Source organism: Vanacampus margaritifer, chromosome 6 (genome assembly GCF_051991255.1).
Source record: "Vanacampus margaritifer isolate UIUO_Vmar chromosome 6, RoL_Vmar_1.0, whole genome shotgun sequence".
NCBI lineage: Eukaryota > Metazoa > Chordata > Actinopteri > Syngnathiformes > Syngnathidae > Vanacampus > Vanacampus margaritifer.
The window spans coordinates 13207113-13230940 of record NC_135437.1 but is presented as its reverse complement, the minus strand read 5'-3'; the positions used below and the strand labels follow the sequence as shown (position 1 = coordinate 13230940).

Genomic DNA, 23828 nt, shown 5'->3' with positions numbered 1-23828 from the left:
CGTTGTTATAAATTCATGAAGATGTTGAAACTGCTTGTCATTTTTTTTTTTGGGGGGGGGTTCCCCATTCACTCTTTTTTTGGTGATGCCAAACCATCCCCCAGCGGCACATGCCACCCCCTCATAGTACTTTACATCTATAATGAGATACAAATACGCATCAGCAGGACAATGTCCTGCGCCACGCGTCACTGTGTGAATATTACTCACACTTATTAGCTGGATTATGTTAATCTTTACACTCCCTGCTCACAGACAACAGACTCTGCATGATATGGGGTGGTCACGGCGGCATGTGCATGTGTGTGTTGGGGGGTGATTGCCATGTTGTCAAACTGCTCTGCATGTGAAAACGTGGTCTAATTATAGCACTTATGCAAATGTGTACGCACGCACAAATATAGGCACCGCTGCTAGCCTAGTGTTCAGGTCAAAAAGACAGCGAGAGCCATCGGCCTATTTTGACAAACAAGTGATTACATCAGAACAACTTCACACCTTGGCACAACCCATTATTAATATGGGAAGTCAACCCCAAAATTTTGCACACTAGTCTAAATGTGCTATTCTGATTAATATTGCGTTAGTGGAATATGAGTTAAGCAGCAAAATCCACCCATTTTTATCCATCTCAAGTGGCGGCCATTTTGCCACTTGCTGTCAACTGAAAATGACATCACAGTTGCTCAGTGGTCAAGTAACAAACAATCACAGCTCAGCTTCAGAAAATAGGTCAACTGTGATTGGTCGTTACCAGAGCAACTGTGATGTCATTTTCAGTCGACAGCAAGTGGCAAAATGGCCGCCCCGTGAGATGGATGAAAACAACTGGGTTTTGCTGCTTAACTCATATTCCACAAACACAATATTATGCTAATCAAAATGCTGTGTTCAGACTAGTAGAGGCACATATTTGTACAACATATTATCATAAATAAACTTTTTGGGTTGATTTCCACTTTAATGGTATTATAAATGTTTGGTTGTTTCCAATGACACTGATTGGGTCAAACTCACAGTCAATTGAAGGATTGAGTCTGTTATTGCAAAACGTCAAGACATTGATAGTATCCCTGTTGAAATGATTGATTGAGTCTGACACATTTTAATTACCTCCAAATTAAATGAATCGGCTGGCAGACTATAAAACATTGCTGTTTAATAACGAGCGCCTCCATTTGCCATTTTTTTCCCCCCTTCCTACATGCAATCCCATTTTGCCTGCCCGCGCCAAATAACCTCTCTCTGTTTAATGATATGCAAATGAATTTTCATGAACCCCATGATCCCGTGCGATGATTAAACTGAGATGACATTAGCTGCCAACGACAGCGTTTCCGTCTGTCTCCTTTCTCTGCTCCTATCGCTGCTTATCCACAACAACAGCCAACTCGTGTTATTAAGGCGTTCATTGTCAATCATTCCCTTGTGAATTATCATCGAAAGAAAGGACGTTCTGCATATCCAGGCTTCTTTCAGCCATTTTTTTCCTAGCAAAATGTTGGTTCCCACATTTGTTCGACATTGTGTACGTCTTACAACACATTTGCAATCATGCCGTCAAATCACAGACGGATTTGGTAATCTTCCACATTTCCCCCCTCCCACTGTTCAGTCCGGAATCCAGTTCCAGATCTGCTGTCGTTTATTGTACTCCATTTGCATAATGAAGCCAGGGCTTAATTAAGATCCCACTGGAGTCTGGAGCCAAGGATGAAGGAAAGCGGGACGAGGAGGAGGAGAGAGGTGAGTTCCGGCATTCCTCAGCTTATCCGCACATTTCCAAATAGCAGGCGTAATTTAAGGAGCGCGGGTTGGGGGGTGGGGGGAATCCTTGACGAGCGATTAAATCGCTAATTATGATCGGCTGTTGGAATTAGTGTGTGGCTGTTAATTAGTTGCAGATCCAATGCCCAGACAGTTGCCCGCCCCTCATGGTGGCAGCTCCCTCCCTCCCACCCGGCCAAACCTTGACACCCCGGAGATGATGCCAACACATCCCTCCCTTTAATGCTGCCACCGGCTATCCCTTTAAGAACATCCCAGGTGTGCATGTGCAAGAAAGAGATGCTTCATCATACTCATCCAACGCTCCCAGCGTTCTTCATTAGGTTTAAAATTATCCATTCTTTGCAGGTCCACTGCAGACCGTCCTTAATGCGCTGTTAGCTTTTCCCCGTAATGGAATAGTCCGCCCTTTGTCTTTGGCACGGGCAGATGCTTCCTCCTGGTGTTGGCACTCAGCACAGTTGGCATCAAGGAACTTGATGTTGTCCGGTTGCGATGGTCTCCAGACCGCAACCGTCTGCAACTATTCAGTCTCCGCTTTCACGACTGTTTACGTACAGTTTCTCTCGGCGCTTGTAAATGGCACCCAGTTAATGCTTGGCACGCTGCCATCTGCCGTCGCGGGCGCCTCCCTCGAGGGCACGCCTTCTCCGTAAACACTGATGGCGTCCGAGAAACGCCATATGGGGGGCTCCTGTTTACAAATGTTTGTGCTAACTTGGCTTGGCAGCGTGCCACGTTTCTCCCCGTGCCCTCGAAGATGAAGATGCCAACATAAGAAAGAGCGCTGGCACGCGTCGCCTTGGCGCCTATTGTCGTCTTTGTCCAAATAAACGGTGACTAATGGGGAAATCCTCAGAGGTGAATCGTCGTATATTCGAACGGGACCGCTATCCGTGGGTCGCTTTAGCTTCTGGCCGCGCCAAGGACACTGGCACGCTGCCCGCTGGTTGGCGAGCGTTCGCTGGCATAGACGGATAGACCCCGTTTTCTTTTTCGTAAGATTATTCATCGCCAAAGATCTTGAAAATGGTCTTGTATTTGGATTGTCAGCGTCCTAAATCCGTGGATGGCTCCGCTGCCCGCTGGCATCTCGCTCACATCTGCGCTCCAGCTGTTGGCAGATTTCCTTTTCTTCGCCAGCCGCACGGGCTGGTCGGCATCGCCCCGTTGCGGCTGTGCCAGGGTGGCATCAGGGTGGCAGTATACAAAGGTCTGCTTCTCTTTGCCTTTCTTATTCTCCTCACCCTTCGCCCATGCCCGCCCCCACTCAAGCCCTGACTGGATGGCACTGTGCCAACCTGCCGCCGCCATCGCTCTCATTTGTAGCTCATCCTTTCGTCGCCCTTCCCCCGTCACTACGTTTACATCAGTCTCTCTTCCTCTTCCACTTTCCGAGTCGTTAGTAGGTGTGTTTTAAAATGTGGCATTTTCAACAGCACACACACACACACACACACACACGGGCAACTTTTCATTCTTTTCTGATTCTTTAGTGACGCCGCCGTTGGCGTTCCACTTGTGGCTTGGGAGACTTTCTGGCACCTGAAGGAATGCCTGGCTCGTCTGGGCTGTGTGTAATTACTGCAGCACTTACTTATCCCGGTGAGAAAACATGAGAGGAATGGAGCCAGTCCTGAGTTTGTAGTTTAGCTGCAGTTGCTTTAATTAACTTTTACCAACCCCGTCAGATGCGTTCCACTTCTTGTGTCCCTGCGCAGGTTGGAAATCATAAAGAGAGCCACGCAATTGATCTGATTATCAATAAAACCTATTGTGTAGAATTGATCGTGCCCACTTTACTTGAAATGACCCTTGCCCCCCATTCCCCTTCCCCTGGTGTCAGACAAAAGCTGTCAGTAGCGGTGAAGCCATTAAGCAAATACTCTCATTAGTACACAAAACATAATGAATATGGAAATGGTGTGTGTAATTTATGCGTAGGGTTGAGAGAGAGGAGTTCTCTTTTCAGCCCTTGTTTGTATTCACCCCCTTTTTCTTCAAATGTCCCATTCGCACCCCAAATGTCCTCTTTTCCCCGGCCACTCCCTGTTATTGGTGGACCTCTTGGGATGTGGCAGTTATGTGTTTGCTTTTGTCTTTTGAACAAATCTTTTGCTTCCGCTCAGTCTTCTCACCCATAACAAACCCTGCAGAGACGCTTTAAACCAACAGCCGAGTGTTTGAACAAGCTCTGTCTTCCAGGAATATGAATACCGAGTAATCTATTCAGCATCACATGCCGCACTTGACTGCGGTGGGTTCTGGTGTTTTCCCTTTGTCCCTCTGCGGCTGCGTTAATGTGTGGTCTATCACAGCACGGCAAGCGTGTCCTGTTAGACGACGAGTAGCCTGACGCCCGTCTACAATAAACACCTATAATACTCCCTTGGCAATCACCATAGCAACAAACCGCGGCCCCCACGTGAGTCGCATATTAAGATGTTCCCCCCAAGCCCGCAGCTGGCTCCGCAGCATCCACAACAAGGCGAGTATTAGGGAAAAATAGCCGCTCAAATGTCACGGCTCACCTCTGACACACTCCAGGCCCGTCCCTTCTGTTTATCGAACCACACGCACGCTCACGCGCGCCTCCTTTTCTGTCTCGGCCCGTCTTAACAGGTGCTGATGAGCCGCAGTCAATGATTGTAATGAGCTATCGATCACCGTGGGAAAACGGAGGGACGGAGCGGGGTGAGGGGAAGCGGAGGACGCGCACCAATTGAAGGAGGGGCGAGAGTGGGGGAAAAAAAGGAACTTCATGAACTAATTGGAGACGGGAGTATCGACACTCGCTTTAATCAAGTTCTCATCTACTCTTGTAACTGCTTGCGATGGGCAAATGGCCTCCAAGGTTAAAGCAATCTGCTCAGGATGACCGTGCAGTACTCAGATAGCAAAGGAGGGATCTGACGCAGTATCTGTATTTTCCTCTTTTTTTTCTTCTTCTTTTTTTTTGGTGTGTGTGCGTGGAGTGGAAGCAGACAGCTTTAGGGAAGGGGGAGGTGCGTCGTATGTGTTGGCTGGCGTTTCAGATAATGAAATGCAGCAGGCAACAAAGAGCTGGGGGCCCCCATTCTTTGGGCTGCGGCTTCATTTTCGCTCCCCGTCAAGTCTATGATTCTTCCACGCGCTGGTTCTTGTTGTGTTGCGTATGTGTGTTTATGTTTGTGTGTATATGAGCTGTTTGTTGTGTGTACAACAACCCCGTCCTCCTCCTCCTGTTAGTATTCTGCATGGCAGATCCCCCTAATGTAATAACTGTGTCTGCATGTCTAATTTACAGCAGGAGAGAGTAAATAGCCTGTGGTTAATTACAGTACATGCGAATGTGAGCGTGTGTGTGTGTGTGTGTGTGTGTGTGTGTGTGTGTGTGTGCCTACATCATGCACATAGGTGTGTCACAATGATTTATGAGCAGCAAATAGCTACACCAGTGGCCCGTTTCTTCTCACTTACTTTTTAATCTGTCTTTCCATTAATTTTCCCTGAGATGTTATTATGGTTTGGGAGCGGCGTTCACGGGGATGCACATGTGAGTGCGCTGATGTTTTAATGAGAGTTTTGCTTTAAGTGTACCTGGACTTTTACTAGGGTACTGTACTAGGGCTGGGTATCAATTCTGATTTCCTCAATCGATTCGTTTTCGATTCACAAGAGTTCAGTTCGATTTTTCCCGATTCGATTCACTTCAATTCAATCCAATCCGATATTGATTAATTATACACATCAATGCTTCTTAAATATCAAAGACATGATACAAATTCAACAAACATTAAACTCCAAATTAAATTTTGTGGAGGCAGTACCTGGTTAAATGAGTAAGTTTATTAAGTAACGTGTGATAATCACTTAAGTGTTACATCAGTAAGGATGAGATGAAAATATTTTCTAAATTCTATTTATTATTATTATTTTTTTTTTTTTTCTGGAGAGCTCAGTATTGTTCATTCTGTAATTTTACCGATTTGACATGTCATCATCATTGCTCTCCTTTTTTATTTTATTTTTTATTTGTATTTTTTTTATGTTATTCTTTATTTTTTGTATGTGGGTGATTATGTGTATGTGCGTGTGTGCGTGCGTGCGAGTGAGTGTGTATTCATTAGTTCACCTAAAACCTATAGAAGAAGAAAAATCCCATCCCGTTCACCTAAACCGAACACTTCCAGCCAGAGTCGCGAGGCCGTCAGGAGACCCGAGGAAGGACCAAAGAAAAGAAAGAAAAGTGAAATCCAGCACCGACCAGACACCACCACCAGGCCACCAACCAGAGTTTTTATTTATTATTATTTATTTATTATTTTCTGAATTCTAATTCAATAATTGTAAACATAAGTTAAAAAGATTCTGAATTGTCTTAATGTGCAATAAGTCAGGTCTTAGAGTAAATTTCAAGAAAACAGTAAGATACAAACACATTTTGGCCTTTAAAATCCTATTTTCTTATGAATTTATCAGAAAAAGAGATTCAAATAATTGATTCACGTTTTTATGAATTGATTAGAACTGTCAAACAATTACATTTTTAAATCAAATTAACCACATCTTAGAAATGTGATTAATCACAATTAATCACTTGATTAAAAAGGCTTTTTATCAACATTTTTTGCCCGCCAAATTTAAAGAGCGCCTGTTATATGTTAATTCTTTCAACATTATGTTATGAGGACGTCTTCAACATTTTTTTGATCCACTGCACACTCATCCTCCTCTTTTTCTTATCAGTTAATTAGTTGCATAATTTAAAATGAGAAAAAAAAGACCCCAATAGTTTGACATGAACAAATATTCTGACTGTCATACGCAAACATTTATTAAATGCTTCACTTTAATGCATGTTACGTTTATTGCTCGAACACACCCCGTGTTACCTTTTAACGTAACCGTCTGCTGTCAAGATAAAGGATCATCTGCGGTCAAAATTAATCGTGTGATTAATCTGCGTTAATACATGATTAATGCGATCATTTTTTGGTGATTAATCAATGTGCTAACGCTTTAACTGCGACAGCACTAGAATCGATATGTAGTAGTCGTGGGTCAGTAACAGATTGTGATAGTAAGATGTGCAAAAATATTGCGGCTCATGGCAGCCAACGGTGTATCGCAACTACAGCTTGCAATGCATTATTTTGGAACGTAAATACCTCTATCCTTTAAAGCTACTCCAAAGATACACTAGTTAAGCAGATTTTTTTTTTATAGATCAAATCAAAATGCAGTCAATCAGTACAATTACAGTCTGTCTGTCTGTCTGTCTATCTATCTATCATTTTTTCTAATACTCTTCTCTGCTTTGTGAAGTAACCTCAGAGCAGAAACAAACTGATCATTTGAGCAGTGCTAGTATGCTAGTTATCTGCCTTGCTAGTGAGTCTACAGTATTCATTTCACCAATTGTAGACACAACTCTCGTAACTGGTCGCAATTAATAATATATTTACGGGTGGCTCTCTCGTAAATGTGAAATAAATATCCTATTGTATCGCCTCCTATTAGCTTCGCTTTGGAAACAGGTTTTGCATTATCCTTCCTGGACTCAGCCGTGGTCCACCAAAATTTCCGACGACTTTTTCGACACGGGGACAAGTCATTTGGCTCAATGATTGCTCGCACCAACAATGGGAGTGGGAAAGGTCACGTCACTTTGCATGCCATACCACTGATTATTTTTTTCCCGCAGTTTGGAAACCATGACTTTGTAAAACCATTTATGTTGTATGTACGGTACGGTATGTAACCAGGAAGCGCACAAAATACTAATACTGCTTGTCGTTTGTGTAAACCTTGACAGGTTAATGCCATCTAAATTGAAACATCAACATCTTAAATTGTTTCTTTTTAGGGAAGTACATCAATAGTTAAGGGATGCTGTGTGTCATTGTAACCATAGAACAGCCTTAATTACATTTACAATTGTCTACCCCGACTGCTTTGCATTCAGTATAATTGTCTCATCTTTTAGAGACTTCTGATAATCAGGCTTCTGTTGACTTTGTCCGAAATGACGGAAGAATGCTCAGATTCGGCCCGATTGTCAGAATGCGTGAAAATAGCTATAGCAAGAGTTTCAGTGATATGGTAGTCCAGTATTTAACAACCTGGGGTACGCCTTCGGTGAGACCATTGCAGGGGCATGTGGAAAAATGTAATTTATTTAGCACTTTTATTGGTTTCATTTTTAGTTACTTTAGTTTTCCGGTTGTTTGGTTGATGTTTGTGTGTCTCTTAGCATTCGCTGAAATTAAATTTATAGTGAAGATGAAACCATATCTGGCATGTACATTTGGCGGGGAAACCCCAAACACACGGTTGTCATTGTTTCTAGTGTCAGATATCCAATGTTTTTGACAATTTCAACAGCAGCCACCTACGAATAAACGGTTTCCCCATGATGTCATAGGGATAGACCGATAATCATCCATCCATTTTCTTAACCGCTTATCCTCACAAGGACCGATAATCAGCGGCACTGATATTGGGCATTTTTTTAAATCTGATGGCCTATAAAAGGTCGATCTAAAACCATTTTAATCTCAGGAAACTATTCATTTAAATTTTCACTTAACTTCATAAGAGATGCTGCTGACCCTGGGAACCTTCTGAACCTTTTGTTTTTGTTGGACATTGAAACAAAAAATGGGAAAGGTTAAGATATTTACTAGTGTTGTTCCCATACCGTTTTTTTAACCCCCCCAATACGGATTCCGATACCCGAGGCCGATACCGTTCCGATACCTGGGTTGTTGTTTTTTCAACATGAAAAAGCTGCCCTGCCATTGGTTAAGAGTATTCAAGGGCCAATAGGATATCCTAGATGCTGCATCCAAAATCCTATATTAGCGACGGAAATAATAGTATCGGCATGTTATACTTGTTAGTACTTGCCGATGCCGATACCACTGTTTTTATGCAGTATCGGGGCCTCTGCCGATACTTGTATCGGAACAACACTAATATTTACTGTATAAAACTATAGACAGATATGGTATTTAAGTCTCCATATAACTTTTTAAGACATACTGATAACCTTGGGAGACTCCTGAACATTTCATGTCTATTCTCATAAATTTAAAAATAAATAAATAAATAAACTTTTACATTTTGAAAAGACTGACATGTTTCAACACATGACAACAAAAATTGGTATTTGTATTTTAAAAACTTTTGAGGCCAATATACAACCCCGCCCCCCCCCCCCGCCTTTTTTTTTCTTTTAACAGAAAATGAATTATCAGTCTCCTTGACTACTAATAATCGACCCTGAAAAAACCTTAACGGTCTATCTCTAACTTGCACACACGCCCAGGTGGCTTTAAACTAGTCGACAAATCCTTCCATGCAATTTGATGAAGGCAGAGAGAGGACGGGTGCAAACACAGGAAGTGAATGATTATTAGCCTGAAAATCCAGACTCACTCGCATTTCTGAGGCGGGGCAAACCTGAATAAACCAATGAGCGAAGAGCGGACGTGACATCAGAAAAGCGACTTGTTGAAGTTTATTATTATTATTTTATCTCCGGAGTAAAAATCCAACATGTCTACTAGCCAAAGAGACACAGTAGTGAATGACTTATGTCTTGATTCATATGTCATGAGTCACTCTGTTTTGATATTCGAACAGCGTTAGCGAAGATGACGTCATGCAAATAGACAAATTTGATTGGCCGGCCAGTTTTCAGCCACTGCCGAATCGCTGTCGGTGGACGCCTGTCCAGATCCACCTTTCTTTTCAAGAAAGTGGGTGTGGCTTGCCAGGCAAAAATTATTGTTAACCTGGCAATAGCCAGATTGATATTGATATCTCCACAATATCAATCTGGCACTGCTCCACGGTGATTTGCCCGGAAAAGGCGGGACATTCTGTACAATACTTCGAGCTGATTGGACGACGTGGCATCTCGTACATGTTTGTTTTACGTACAAACATCTTTAACAGCTAAAATTGCTGTTCAACATTCAAGAAGGAAATAGTGAATAATTCTGTGAGAAGAGAATTAATTGCAGCGTCCATTCATCCATGTTAGATCTGATTGTTTTCCCTGGCAGCGGCCACGCTTCCTGGTTTCGTCACAGCTGCATATCACGCCCCAAACACAACGTCGCTCTGTGATTGGGTGGTTCGGTTCGGTGGAAATCAACGGGCTCGGTACAAGATGCATTCTCGGGGGTTTGTGAACTCACAAATACCGGGAGAATTCATCTTGCAGAGCAAGGTTAAATGATTGTAGCATTGTCCCTTATTGCTGTAGTCTGTTACGTGAGGTAAATTGCTTCAAACTGGAGACACAGCAACAATCATAATCTACATTTCAACAGTTTTTTTTTTTCCCCCTCCCTCAAATAGACGCCTACATGTTCACTGAGTGACTGGATAATAACTGAATTTTCTATTGCTCAGAATAATGGCTCTTTTGACAGTGAAATTGATATTGCACTGTTGTCGACTAACAGGCTAGCTTCTGTGTTTTCCTAAATTGCTCCAAGACAATCCAAGCAAACATTTTATACGTACCTGTGAGAAAATGCCTTCCACATACCCCATTATGGAGGTTTGGTTCTCAGTCTCTCCCTTCGCAAATGACCACTACATGTTGTGATCTTCTATGTACAACCATTCATTGCATCCGCTCAATTTATCCACCTCACCCACCCCTGGATTAACTCATTCACTGCCATTGACAGCTATAGACGTCAAAATTCATTTGAACAATATTTTATTAGTTTAACATATTTTTCCATTTTTGTTAAAAAGAGTATGAAAACCTAGATTTTTTTGTATATTTAGAACAGATATAAAATTTGTGATTAATCGTGAGTTAACTAGTGAAGTCATGCAATTAATTACGATTACTATTTTAAATTACCCGATGCCCCTAAATTGTAATAATCTTTTCTTTTTCTTTAAAAAAATAAATATATAATAATAATATACATAAAAAAATAAATGATAATCTTTTTTTTATAAGGAAAAGATTATTAAAAAATTAGGGGCGTCAGGCGATTACAACTTTTAATCGTAATTAATCGCATGACTTTACTAGTTAACTCACAATTAATCAAAGATTTTATATCTGTTCTAATACAATAAAAAAAAATCTAGGTTTTCATACTCTTGTTAACAAAAGTGGGGGAAAAAATTTCGATTTTTTTTACGTCTATAGCCGTCAATGGCAGTGAATGAGTTAACTTCGATTTCTTTGAAAGAAATGGCGGTAATCCGGTATTTCAACCCTGACCACAAATTTCTGTCATCATTTCAGTCCAAGTCAGCAGCAGTCGCTCGCATTCTGCCACCCAAATGTACCCAATCATGTCTATTGATTACCAATAGAAGTTGAATCAACGGCAATTCGCTGTCTCGGTCCATTAAAAAAAGAGTTCGTTAGTGCGTACCTCCAGTTGCCGTCCATTCAGTTTTTACGCGTCTTTCCCGACTCCCATTTCTTCCGATGCTTCATCCCGTCCATTCACCGAGTGCCTCAATGAACAGAACAGAGATCTTTATTGACAGTACACGGCAGAACATGGAAACAGCGGGTCAATCCGTTTAGCCCAAAGGCCGATACACCAATTCACCAATTTGTCAGTGTTAGTTTGAGAGAGAAAAGCAGCTAATCTCTCCTCTCTGCTCTCTATTGATCACACACTTAGACTCCACTTCTCTGTCTAAACACTATTGATTCTCCCTCTCTCTCAATCTCATTCGCTTTCCCTCTCACTCGCTGCACATAGGCTACCGCTACTTTCAACGCACTCCTCTTCATACACTGAACAATATGGATTGCATTTGGCCCTGGCCAATGAGTCACACACTTCTGGAACACTTGGGCATATTTTTACTGTCAGCAAACAAGACAATGAGTGATTTCTTTATCAGGAATTCCAGAGTTTGCTACACAGGAGTCTCAACTCCGCACTCCCTGCTGTGCATATTCAAAGGCGGGTGCACAGTCTCATTAAAATCAATCCCTGTGCAGAATGAATGATTAAAAATTCACCGCTTGTTACAGCGTCTGCTGCCTTTTGTTTTTTGCAGCCTCATATCACAGGGGTGCACTTGAAAAGCAAGATGAAGGTGGTGTTTCAAATGAAAACAAGGGTGGTGGTTTGATCACATTTAGCTAGTAGGGACCATGTCATTAATCTATTTTTTTTTGCATAGAAATAGAGTGGTTAAGGGATGGCCCAAGTAATCCAGTGACTCTGTTATGTTAATGAACGGGGAGAACAGAGTGGGTAATTCATCATAGGTGAATTCTGTGAGTCTTACTCATAATGAACAAGAAATGCCAAGTGGTGATGATTGTGTGTGGCGACAGACAGAAAACGTTTGTCTGGCTTTTTAGGCCGTGAGCTCCCCCTGGCGGTCATGCTAGTTCATTACCCCCCAAAAAGTGCTGTTACAAAACTGGCTTCTTGTGTAACTCCATTCAGCTGTTTGGTAACATGTGGTGAATGCTTTTCGGGTTTGTCACATAAAAAGACTTTACAATCACCTTCCAGTTGAAGATGTCTCAGAGAGGAGAAGAAAACCGCGAGCTGGCAGTGGTTAGAAGGCTCCTAAAGGAAGTGTTGCTGGGTCGGGAGGATCCGGAGGGGTTCTTCGCGATGTGCCTGTCCATCTTGGGTCACCATGCGACCCGAACCGAGTTTCTGCCCGTTATTCAGCCTCTGTCGTCAGCCAACCGCGTCTTGCACACCACCCTCGTCGCCATCTACCAGGAATATTTCCCGACGGTCTGTATGGATATTTACTAAATAATTGTGACGTCGAATGTGTTGGAAAAATCGGCACCTTTCTTTCTTTCTTTCTTTCTTTCTTTCTTTCTTTCTTTCTTTCAAGCCGAGTAGTTACTCCTTCCATCCATCCTTTCCTCCCTACCGCTAAAAAAGCTAATTTCGTTCTTCGATAAAACTGTTAACAAACTGTGCACAGCATCTATAAAAGTACATTGAATCCCAGTCAAAGTCAAAACATTTATTTTTTTGAGGAAGGGGGGGGGGGGGTGGTAATATTTTTCGCTTACCTGCCGTCATGCACGTAGAACTAGCTTGGACTTCTCCGGCAACTGTTATTTATGTGGTGTATAATTAAAAACATTTTTTTTATAATAATAAAAATAATAATAATTTAACACACAATTTATTCATTAGTTTGATTATATTATCATAGTACTTTAAAATGTTGTGTATATTTTTTTATCAGTATATTTCAAATTAAGTGTTGCTTACTCACCTGAAGGGGATATAAACAGTAGCAGACACCTGTTCAAGCTAATGCGGTAACTGTTAATGAAATAAATGTGTATAGGCTAGTCTACATGTGTTAAAATAGTGTTCCTCGCCTATTCACTTTTTTTAAGTCACTTTAATTTATTGTAAATCTCGCCTATTTACTGCTTAGGGCCTTAGGCCTATGTGCGCTCTGAAATGATAAAGACGGTGTCAAGATAATGGAGAAGTACATAGTGCTTTCACGCCATCTTGTGGCACTTGGACAAACAGGGGGCGAAAAAATACTGACCCCATAAAGGGCCAGCTCACTGGCTTTGTGGGGACAAATGTGAAATATGATCATTTTAAGAAACAAACTCATTGCAAATATAGTTGGAGTTACATGGGCCCTGAGGAAATTAGATTGACAACACTAGAGGCTGACATTTGACCGGACCAAAAAAATAAAAAAACAACACATTGAAGAATATAGACTGTTAGGGGTAAAGGGATCCTCACCACTGGTATTTTTTGTCATGGTTCTATTTAGTTTGTAATTGTTGTACAGCGATCTTGAGGGTCCTGAAAGGCGTTTCCAAATGTAATGAATTATTATTGTTTCCATGGCAGACTGAAGATGATTTGGAACTAGCAATGACCCTGTCTCTCCTTGAAATGCAAGATCACCCCCGAACACGGCAACAGACATATGATGGGGAGTCCAATCAAAGTGACCATTCAAAGAAAATAGAAAGTAGAACTGTCATTAACAAACAGGACATGGGCACAAAATGTGACATGACGGAGGACCTATCTGAGAAAACAAAACATTACAAAAGCAGACGTCAGCGTCGGAAAGCGGCAGCCCAGCACGTCGTCGGTTTGCCCCGTTCTCCATCGGGGGCGGCGCCAGTGCTGCTTTGGATCCGCAGGGACTTGAGGCTGTGTGACAACCCGGCGTTGGTTAGCTCCCTGGAGTTGGGCGCCCCCGTCATACCTGTATTCATCTGGAGCCCCGAAGAGGAAGAGGGGCCTGGAATGACTGTGGCTGTGGGAGGAGCTTGTAAGTTGGATTTTATTTAGGGATGCATATCACCTATAGTGTTCAACTATAGTATCTCTTTCCACTCATTCTGTATATCCTCTTGGGACAGGTAAATACTGGCTTCATCAAGCACTGTCGTCCTTTCGATCATCTCTGGAGCGTATTGGCAGTCATTTGGTCTTCCTGGATGTGAATGATGTGAGATCCACCACTCTGCGTACGCTCAAAGAGCTGGTGAAGGAGACCGGGGCCCGGACGTTGTTGGCCAATGCCCTCTACGAGCCCTGGCTGAAGGAGCGGGATGACGAGGTGGTGTCCATGCTGCAAAAAGACGGGGTCCAATGCAAGATGTTCCACTCGTACTGCACTAGAGACCCTTACTCTGTCAGTACGGAGGGCGTGGGACTCAGAGGTGCGTCAAACATTGTGAAGTTAATTTTTCTGTCTATACATTAACTTGAAAATGGACAACCGTAGTAGGAAATGTAGGTGATAAACTCAGAGAAATCTTTGGTAATTATTTCTCTAAGTTCTTAAGTTTACAATAAATACTTAACTACAAAATAGCATAAGCATTCTTCGTTTCCTTTCCCAGTTTGTCACTTCCTCTTTTTGAATGATCCACTTCCTGTCATTCCAAAATAAGAGCTATGCTGTTGAGCAGGTCACAGTTACCAGAACCTGAAGATTTAGAGCGATTGAAAAAAATGTGCTTACGTTCGCACGTTTTGTTTGGTAGGAATTGGATCCGTGTCTCACTTCATGAGCTGCTGCAGACAGAACCCAACAGGCTCCGCCTTTGGTGTTCCGCTGGATCCGCCCACGTCGCTCCCCGCACCTTCTAGCTGGCCTCAGGGCATCCGCTTGGACGCACTGGGCTTGGCACGCATGCCACGCAGGAAGGACGGCACCACGGTTAGTCATCAGAGCACAACATATCAAACCGTTACAAAATCCAGTCGTCAATGGTAATTCTTCACTTTCAGATAGATTGGGCGGAGAACATCCGCAAGTCCTGGGATTTCAGTGAAGAGGGTGCTCATGCCAGGCTAGAAGCTTTTCTCCAAGATGGTGAGACAACTTGTACACAGAAATGATCACGTCATTTCCAAACTAAAGACCCCCATTCAAATGTATGCTCGCTAGTGTTAATTTTATCCGCCATTTTTAAACTTTCAATCACGCTTAGTTAGTCAACCTCATCCCGTTTTATTTAGTCCATTTTTAGTCAACTATTAAATCTAGCATTTTAGTCTTTATTTTAGTCCAAGAATTATTCATCTAGTTTTAGTCAACAAAAACTGTGAACATTTTAGTCTAGTTTTAGTCAGGACAATCATTTTACTCCTGTATTTTTTTTGTGTGAGCAGATTATGTTGAACATTTTGGATCTATAACTATTTCCCATATAAATGTTTCTCATCTTTTTGATGAAAAACAACTTGATACACAATTACAGTATATCAACAAGTGGCTACTATGGCTCCATGCTATGAGCTAATAAATTAGCCAGCATTCGTTAGCAGTCGGATTCACATTATTGTTGGGACATTATAGCCATTGGATTAATATTACGTTATAATTATAATTTACTTCATTTTTTTTTAATCCTTTCACCGTGAAACCACCTCCTGTCTGTCCCATGTGTTTGTACATGTTGCACTCGCTAGCTGCAGATTTGAAAGGGGGCGTGTCACTATGTGTCACATGACAGTGTCACAGTGGCAGATTAGCAGAGACAGGATTTTACAAAATCATATCATTTTCGTCTTGTTTTTCTTCATGAACTAAAATATCCTTAGATTTTAGTCCAGTTTTTATGTAGTGAAGTACATTTTTGCCTCGTCTTCATTAGTTGACGAAAATGCATATTGATTTAGTCCCAGTTATTGTCTTTTTTTTTTTTTTTTAACTCATTTGCTCCCAAAAACGTATTTACAAAAACTTGCCATTTCAAATATTGCCATGGTCCCAAAAACATATTTATATGTTTTTTTTAATGCTAGAGCATACAGAAGGCTTTGATGCTGCCTCTGATCTGAAGAGGTTGCTTAAAGCAATGGCAGTTACAAAAAAATGCAGCAGAATAGAAGAGATCAACCAGGGCCATGATGCAACAAGCTCTTTTCCCCAGTGTTTTCAACAGGTTTGTGAATAATGATGAAACTTTATTTATTTGTTTATTTATTCTAATTCTAATTGCTGCAAAACGGGAACAAATATATTTTTTTCCCAATTGGTAGGTTCCATGTTTTTATAGCAATGGAACTAGTGCTGTCAAAGTTAAAGCGTTAACTGATTAATTAATCACAAAAAAATTATCACATTAATCATGAATTAACGCAGATTAATCGTACTATTAATTTCCCTTAGCATGACAGCGGATGGCTACGTTTAGGGTAGCACAGGTTGTGTTTGAGCAATAAACATAATTACATGCATTAAAGTAAAGCATTTAATAAATGTTTGCGTATCACATTTAGAATATTTGTTCATGTCAAAATGTTGGGGTCATTTTTTTCCCCATTTTTAATTATGCAAGTAATTAATTAACTGATCAGAAAAAGAGGAGGATGAGCGTGTGCAGTGGATCAAAATTTTTTAAGATATCCTCATAACATTAAATGTCAAAAGAATTAACACATAACCTGGTGCTCTTCAAATTTGGCGGGGGGAAAAAATGTTGATTAAAAAAGCCTTTTTTCTTAAGCGATTAATTGTGATTAATCCAAATTTTAAAATGTAACTTGCAGACAAAATCCAGTAAAACAGCCGCGAGCGAAGGGGGTTGCTTCAGTTAAAATGGCTGGGAGTGAATGAGGTCATGAGGATTTTAGTCTAGTCTAGTTTTAGTCCGTTGAAAAATGTGTGTTGACAAAATTATTTGTGTTTAGTTTTCATTGACAAAATTAACACTAATGCCCACACGTACCGTGGACTTTGGACCGCGTCATTAAAAACACTTTCAAATCCAACATGTGTCCCAAGCTTCATTCCAATCACTTCCCAGGTGTGTACCGCTACGACAAAGAATCAGGCAGGGCCGATGCCCCCAACACCAGCACTCTATCGCCATATCTCCACTTTGGTCAGCTCAGCCCTCGCTGGCTCCTGTGGGATGCCAAGGGGGCACGTTGTCGACCGGCAAAATTCCAACGCAAACTGGCGTGGAGGGATTTGGCGTACTGGCAGCTCACGTTGTTTCCCGACCTTCCCTGGGAATCCCTCAGGCCCCCTTATAAGGTGGGCAATACAGTTTGCACTCTGTTTCCCAAGCTTTACTCATCCCACTGCATACATTTTACATTACAATACAACCGGAAAATGTATGGATGTCTGTTTTTGGTGTTTGTAGGCACTGCGGTGGAGCAGCAATGGTGATCACCTGAAGGCTTGGCAGCGAGGCCGAACGGGCTACCCGCTGGTGGACGCAGCCATGAGGCAGCTGTGGCTGACGGGCTGGATGAACAACTACACCAGACACATTGTGGCGTCGTTCCTCATAGCGTACCTACATCTGCCCTGGCAGGAGGGCTACCGCTGGTTCCAGGTGAGAAATGTGACTCGACGTTTGAGTGCCATTTGAAACAATAAGGAACATCTGTGCATGTACAGTCAATTCTGGAGAGTCAATTTGACTCTAAACAGAGTAAAAATTACACTTGGAAGAGAGTAAAATATTTAGAGTAAATTTTACTCCGAGATAATTTGCCTATTCCATTTAAAAGCTATTAAAATGAATTCACTGAAATGAAGCTTATTAATAATTAGGGGTGACAGGCGATTACATTTTTTAATCGTAATTAATCGCATGACTTCACTAGTTAACTCACGATTAATCACAAATTTTATGTCTGTTCTAAAAGTACTATAAAAAATTCTAGGCTTTCATACATTTGTTAACAAAAGTGGAAAAAAATGTTTTTGACGTTTATAGCCGTCAATGGCAGTGAATAAATAATAAAAAATAAATAAAAGATCATTAAAAATTCGGGGTGTCAGGCGATTAAATTTTTTCATCGTAATTAATCGCATGACTTCACTAGTTAACTCACGATTAATCACAAATTTTATGTCTGTTCTAAAAGTACTATAAAAAATTCTAGGCTTTCATACCTTTGTTAACAAAAGTGGGAAAAAAATGTTGAACTAATAGAAATAGTTCAAATACACTTTTGACGTTTATAGCCGTCAATGGCAGTGAATAAATAATAAAAAATAAATAAAAGATCATTAAAAATTCGGGTTGTCAGGCAATTAAAATTTTTAATCGTAATTAATCGCATGACTTCACTAGTTAACTCACGATTAATCACAAATTTTGTGTCTGTTCTAAAAGTACTATAAAAAATTCTAGGCTTTCATACATTTGTTAACAAAAGTGGGAAAAAAATGTTGAACTAATAGAAATAGTTCAAATACATTTTTGACGTTTACAGCCGTCAATGGCAGTGAATAAATAATAAAAAATAAATAAAAGATCATTAAAAATTCGGGTTGTCAGGCGATTAAATTTTTTAATCGTAATTAATCGCATGACTTCACTAGTTAACTCACGATTAATCACAAATTTTATGTCTGTTCTAAAAGTACTATAAAAAATTCTAGGCTTTCATACATTTGTAAACAAAAGTGGAAAAAAATGTTGAACTAATAGAAATAGTTCAAATACATTTTTGACGTTTATAGCCGTCAATGGCAGTGAATAAATAATAAAAAATAAATAAAAGATCATTAAAAATTTGGGGTGTCAGGCGATTAAATTTTTTAATCGTAATTAATCGCATGACTTCACTAGTTAACTCACGATTAATCACAAATTTTATGTCTGTTCTAAAAGTTCAATAAAAAATTCTAGGCTTTCATACATTTGTTAACAAAAGTGGAAAAAAAATGTTGAACTAATAGAAATAGTTCAAATACATTTTTGACGTTTATAGCCGTCAATGACAGTGAATAAATAATAAAAAATAAATAAAAGATCATTAAAAATTCGGGTTGTCAGGCGATTAAATTTTTTAATCGTAATTAATCGCATGACTTCACTAGTTAACTCACGATTAATCACAAATTTTATGTCTGTTCTAAAAGTACTATAAAAAATTCTAGGCTTTCATACATTTGTAAACAAAAGTGGAAAAAAATGTTGAACTAATAGAAATAGTTCAAATACATTTTTGACGTTTATAGCCGTCAATGGCAGTGAATAAATAATAAAAAATAAATAAAAGATCATTAAAAATTCGGGGTGTCAGGCGATTAAATTTTTTAATCGTAATTAATCGCATGACTTCACTAGTTAACTCACGATTAATCACACATTTTATGTCTGTTCCAAATGTACAATAAAAAATTCTAGGTTTTCATACTCTTAACAAAAGTGGAAAAAAATGTTGAACTAATAGAAATAGTTCAAATACATTTTTGACGTTTATAGCTGACAATGGAAGTGAATGAGTTAAAGGGGAAGTCAACCCTATTCTTTTCTTCTTTTTTTTTTTTTACAATAATATGTTCTTGCAGCCCCACTAGTCTAAATGTGGTATTCTGGTTATTGTTATGTTAGTGGAAAATGAGCAAAAGTCATTTTTATCAATATCAAAAGGCAGCCATTTTGCCACTTGCTGTCGAATGAAGATGACATCAATGTTGCTCGGGTCTCAGGTAACAACCAATCACAGCTCAGCTTCAGAAAACAGGTGATTGGTCGTTGTCTGAGCCCTTAGCAACATTGACGTCATCTTCAGTCGACAGCAAGTGGCAAAATGGCCACCTCCGAGATGGATAAAAATGGTCGGATTTTACTAGGGGTGTACCAAAAAATCGATTCTCATAAGAATCGCGATTCTCATTTAGTATGATTCAGAATCAATTTTAAATGTCCCAAAATCGATTTTATTTCAATTATTTTATACTGTCTTGCCTTTGTTTGTGTGTGCCTTTATTGGGAGAACAGTTCATGTTTTTGGCCACTTAGGGGCAGTGTGGTTTCGCTCGTTCTGATACACTGTTAAGTTGTAGCCACAGGGAAGCAAAAAGTCATGATCAAGTTATTCCAATAAAAGTTTTTTTTTGCAGTGTAGGGATGTTAAAATGTTTCTCTGTATACATTCCTGAAGCGTTTTGTATGAATCGTCGTTCTTTTGAGTGATAAAAGTGCCTCGAGTAGCGCGCTAATTAGCATTAGCGAGTCAGACTGGAGTAGGTCATGACAATTCTTTGCATATCTATAAATTGAAGCAGAAATCATTGTCAATCAAATAATTTTTAATCTAAAATTGTTCTGAATCGAATCGCAGGCCCAAAAATCGGAATTGAATCGAGAGACAGTCAAAAGATTCCCAACCCTAGATTTGGCATTATAACTCATATTCCACAAATGTAATTTCAATCAGAGTGTCATGTTTAGACTAGTGAGGTCACAGATAACATACTATTGTCAAGAAATGTTTCAGGTTGACTTCCACTTTAAACATTTTTCACTCGGAAATTCAAAATACATTTTGCAAGGAGAGATTTTGACTAAATTTGACCAGTTTATTTAAAAAATAAAGTAAAGTAGTCGGGTCGACGAACAAACTCTACCACCTGAGCTATGCCACTCCTAATGTTTGCTTACATCCAAAAGGAGACCAAAAACGATCGGTCTTGGAGTTACAAAGATTCCGGATGACACACATAGGAGCTGCACGGCTCAGGGAGTAGATTGGCAAGAATGACAAGATTGAACCTGAAGTTGTGGGTTTGTTCCTCAACCCTTGACTGACTTGTACGTAGGACACGCTGGTGGACGCTGACGTTGCCATAGACGCCATGATGTGGCAAAATGGCGGCATGTGCGGTTTGGACCACTGGAACTTCGTCATGCATCCCGTTGACGCCGCCATGACGTGTGACCCGTCTGGCACCTACGTTAGGAAATGGTGTCCTGAACTTGCAGAGCTGCCCGACGAGCTCATTCACAAACCGTGGAAATGCCCGGCGTCCATGCTACGGCGCGCAGGTGAGGTCCGACGCACATCCGGCCATACGGCTGTAAACCTGTTGATGTGTTCCCGTCAAGATATCGGCATTTCCTGTCCTGTCCGTGTTTACTTAAGGTCTGGTGCTGGGCCAAACATACCCCGAGAGAATAGTTACAAACCTGGAGGAGAGGCGAAGTCGCTCTCTTCAAGACGTCGCGCTTGTACGGAGACAACACGAAGAGTACGTGGACAAACGCTCAGGTTGCGACCTGGTGCCGCTGCCGCCCCGTCTGGTCTCCGAGGCCCTGGGCTTGGCTCACCCAACTGGGGGAAAGCACTTCCTGCTTCCCGTTATCACGCGCATGGAATTCAAACACCAGTTGGACGACCCGGATGCGGACGGGGCCGACAATCCCTACAACGCCGTCCTCAAAGGCTACGTCAGCCGCAAAAGGGACGAGACCGTGGCATTTCTCAACGAGCGAGACTTCACGGCCAGTGTCTTGCACGAGGGAGCCCAGAGGAGGGAGAGGCTGGAGAACGACCGTCGCCGCATGGAGGGGCTCCCACCCATGCGGCTCCCGCCGCGGGGAAGAGCCCGACGTACCACAAACGCGAAGGATCGCTTCTCTGTCCTACCAGGTGGGGCTGTTCTTACGACACGCAGGTGATCCAGAGCCAGAAGTCCCAGGTTCAGTCCCTTCAGGATTTCGCAGTCTTATTTTTCAGACCGTTACAGACTAATGTGAATTGCCTCGTACCTGGCGATTCGATGCGTATCACGATTCATAGGTCACGATTCGATTTGATGCCGATTAATCCTGATACAAATCTATAAATCGATTGCGATTTTTTTTTTTTTTTACTCAAATTTAGAAAATACTAATCAGTAAGCTTGTACATGTACACTGTAAGATTTGTATGAAAATGTATTTATTTATCTGAAACTTCAGGCTTATAACTAAGCTACTGTATTTACTGTTTCATGTTTGAACAGCCCTGAAATAAAATATTACGGTTTAATGTTCCATTAATATAACATTCTTCCATGCTTAAAGTGTGAACCCTAACCCTAAGTAAGACGTTTTGTTAAATATTTCCATCAAAAATTGATGTTTAAAAATCGATTCGGCCACATATAGAATCAATTCGAGAATTGTGCACTGTAAGATCGCGATATATTGCCGAATTGATTTTTTTTTAACACTCCTAAATATTAGCATTAAATTATTTTTTCCTCTGCCTCACTCAGTGACATATCTCACACACATTCATGCATCCACCTCATCTCCGGCTACATTACACTTTCAATTAGATCACTTGTCAAGATCCGTTCCTCGAGGGCCTGAGTCCTGCATGCTTTTGAGGTTTCTCTACTCCGACACATCTGATACAATGATCAGGATCATTATCAGGCTCCTGCAGAGTTTGCTGATGAGCTTAAATATGAATCAGCAGCATTGAACGTGGGAAACCTCGAAAACATGCAGGACTCGGGCCCTTGAGGAACGGATTTTGACACCACTGAGGCCCCCCGTACACACGAAAGCCAGTTTCAATGTATCCTCACAAGTTTCTTACCATTTAGGCCGTTCGTCCAGACAGCTCGGTTTTGGAGCTTGAAACCGATCACTTTTGAAACCGGGCTCCAGAGTGGAAAGATTTGAAAACGCGTCCGTCTGGACACCATATGCAGGATACTCCTCCAGCGATGACGTAATGGTCGCAGCTGGATGACGACGCATTGTCGCAGATTGATGACGTATGCGCCAATTCTCGTGACTTCGTCACTGCGTGCGAACAATAGCGGCTAGCCGTGTCGTAGTCGTTTTGCGCAGCCTCCTTAGCTTGCTAATGCCTTTGCAGCAAAATATTTTGTTTTATTCCCACGTTCAACAAGCGGTGTTGTACTTGAATCACCCGCCATTGTCACTTCTCCTGTGTTCATCTTTTTCATGTTGTTTTGATACATGCAGAGCCATGTTTGTTCTGTAGATTGCAATAAAGTTTGAAAAAAACGTGTTTGTCTTCTTCGCTGATTCTTCTTCTAAGTTTTCCGTTAACTCCATGTAGCTGCGCTACAGCGCCACTCCAGACTTGGCATATACATTACAGCCGTTAAACGTCAACGTCTTCTTTTGGTTACACACGTCTTGAAATGCTTCTGAATTAGATCAAAGGGTCTTGGAAATCTTTTTTTATATTCTTGGCTCAAGCCACTGCTGCACTTGACAGTCATAAAAAGTTAGGATGTGGTAATCTTTTTCTAATTTAAAAAGGCATTTGAGACCATTTTAATGTGCAGTATTCCCCCTTTTGAATGGATTACTTAGGTTTTTGATAGTGGTGTTCAAATGAAACCGATACCTCATAGCTTGGTTCGGACTTCCTGGATCACGCTGCTTCAAAAAGGTGCTTCGGAGCTTGTATCTATCGTTCTGTAAGTATCACGTGACCAATGACGTTCGAAGATTCATACGTCACAGCGCGTATTGTTTCCCGAAACGCTTTGGTGGCTAGTGGACCGCAAAATCACGAATTGGAATTTATGCGGTCCTTTGACACAAGGTCTCGTTAAATTCAAAGTTGGTTGTCTTCAGGGTGGTGAAGTGGTACCGTCACTTTGCTTTGGTGCAGGTGACGTGAGTTCGCTTTTCCCCAGAGATCTTGTGTGTGAATCGGAATTTTTTTTGGGTTAACTATTCAAAGCTACTTTTATTAAATGTATCATATTAAGTCTCATTTAATTAATAATTATATTGCTTGTTACTGTTGCCTCATTATAACTGAGTAGATCTGGTGTGGTGT

The 23828-nt window shown here is 41.1% G+C and overlaps 1 protein-coding gene across 1 annotated transcript; it reads left to right on the top strand.

The window, feature by feature from the left end:
* Positions 1-1705: 1705 nt before the first annotated feature.
* LOC144054212 (deoxyribodipyrimidine photo-lyase) lies at positions 1706-23032 on the top strand. The gene is made up of 10 exons (XM_077569423.1): positions 1706-1746; positions 12300-12533; positions 13641-14073; positions 14165-14467; positions 14795-14970; positions 15042-15126; positions 17066-17298; positions 17411-17605; positions 20833-21058; positions 21156-23032. The coding sequence occupies exons 1-10, from the start codon at positions 1714-1716 to the stop codon at positions 21689-21691; spliced, it is 2454 nt and encodes an 817-aa protein (XP_077425549.1). The 5' UTR covers positions 1706-1713; the 3' UTR covers positions 21692-23032.
* Positions 23033-23828: the final 796 nt, after the last annotated feature.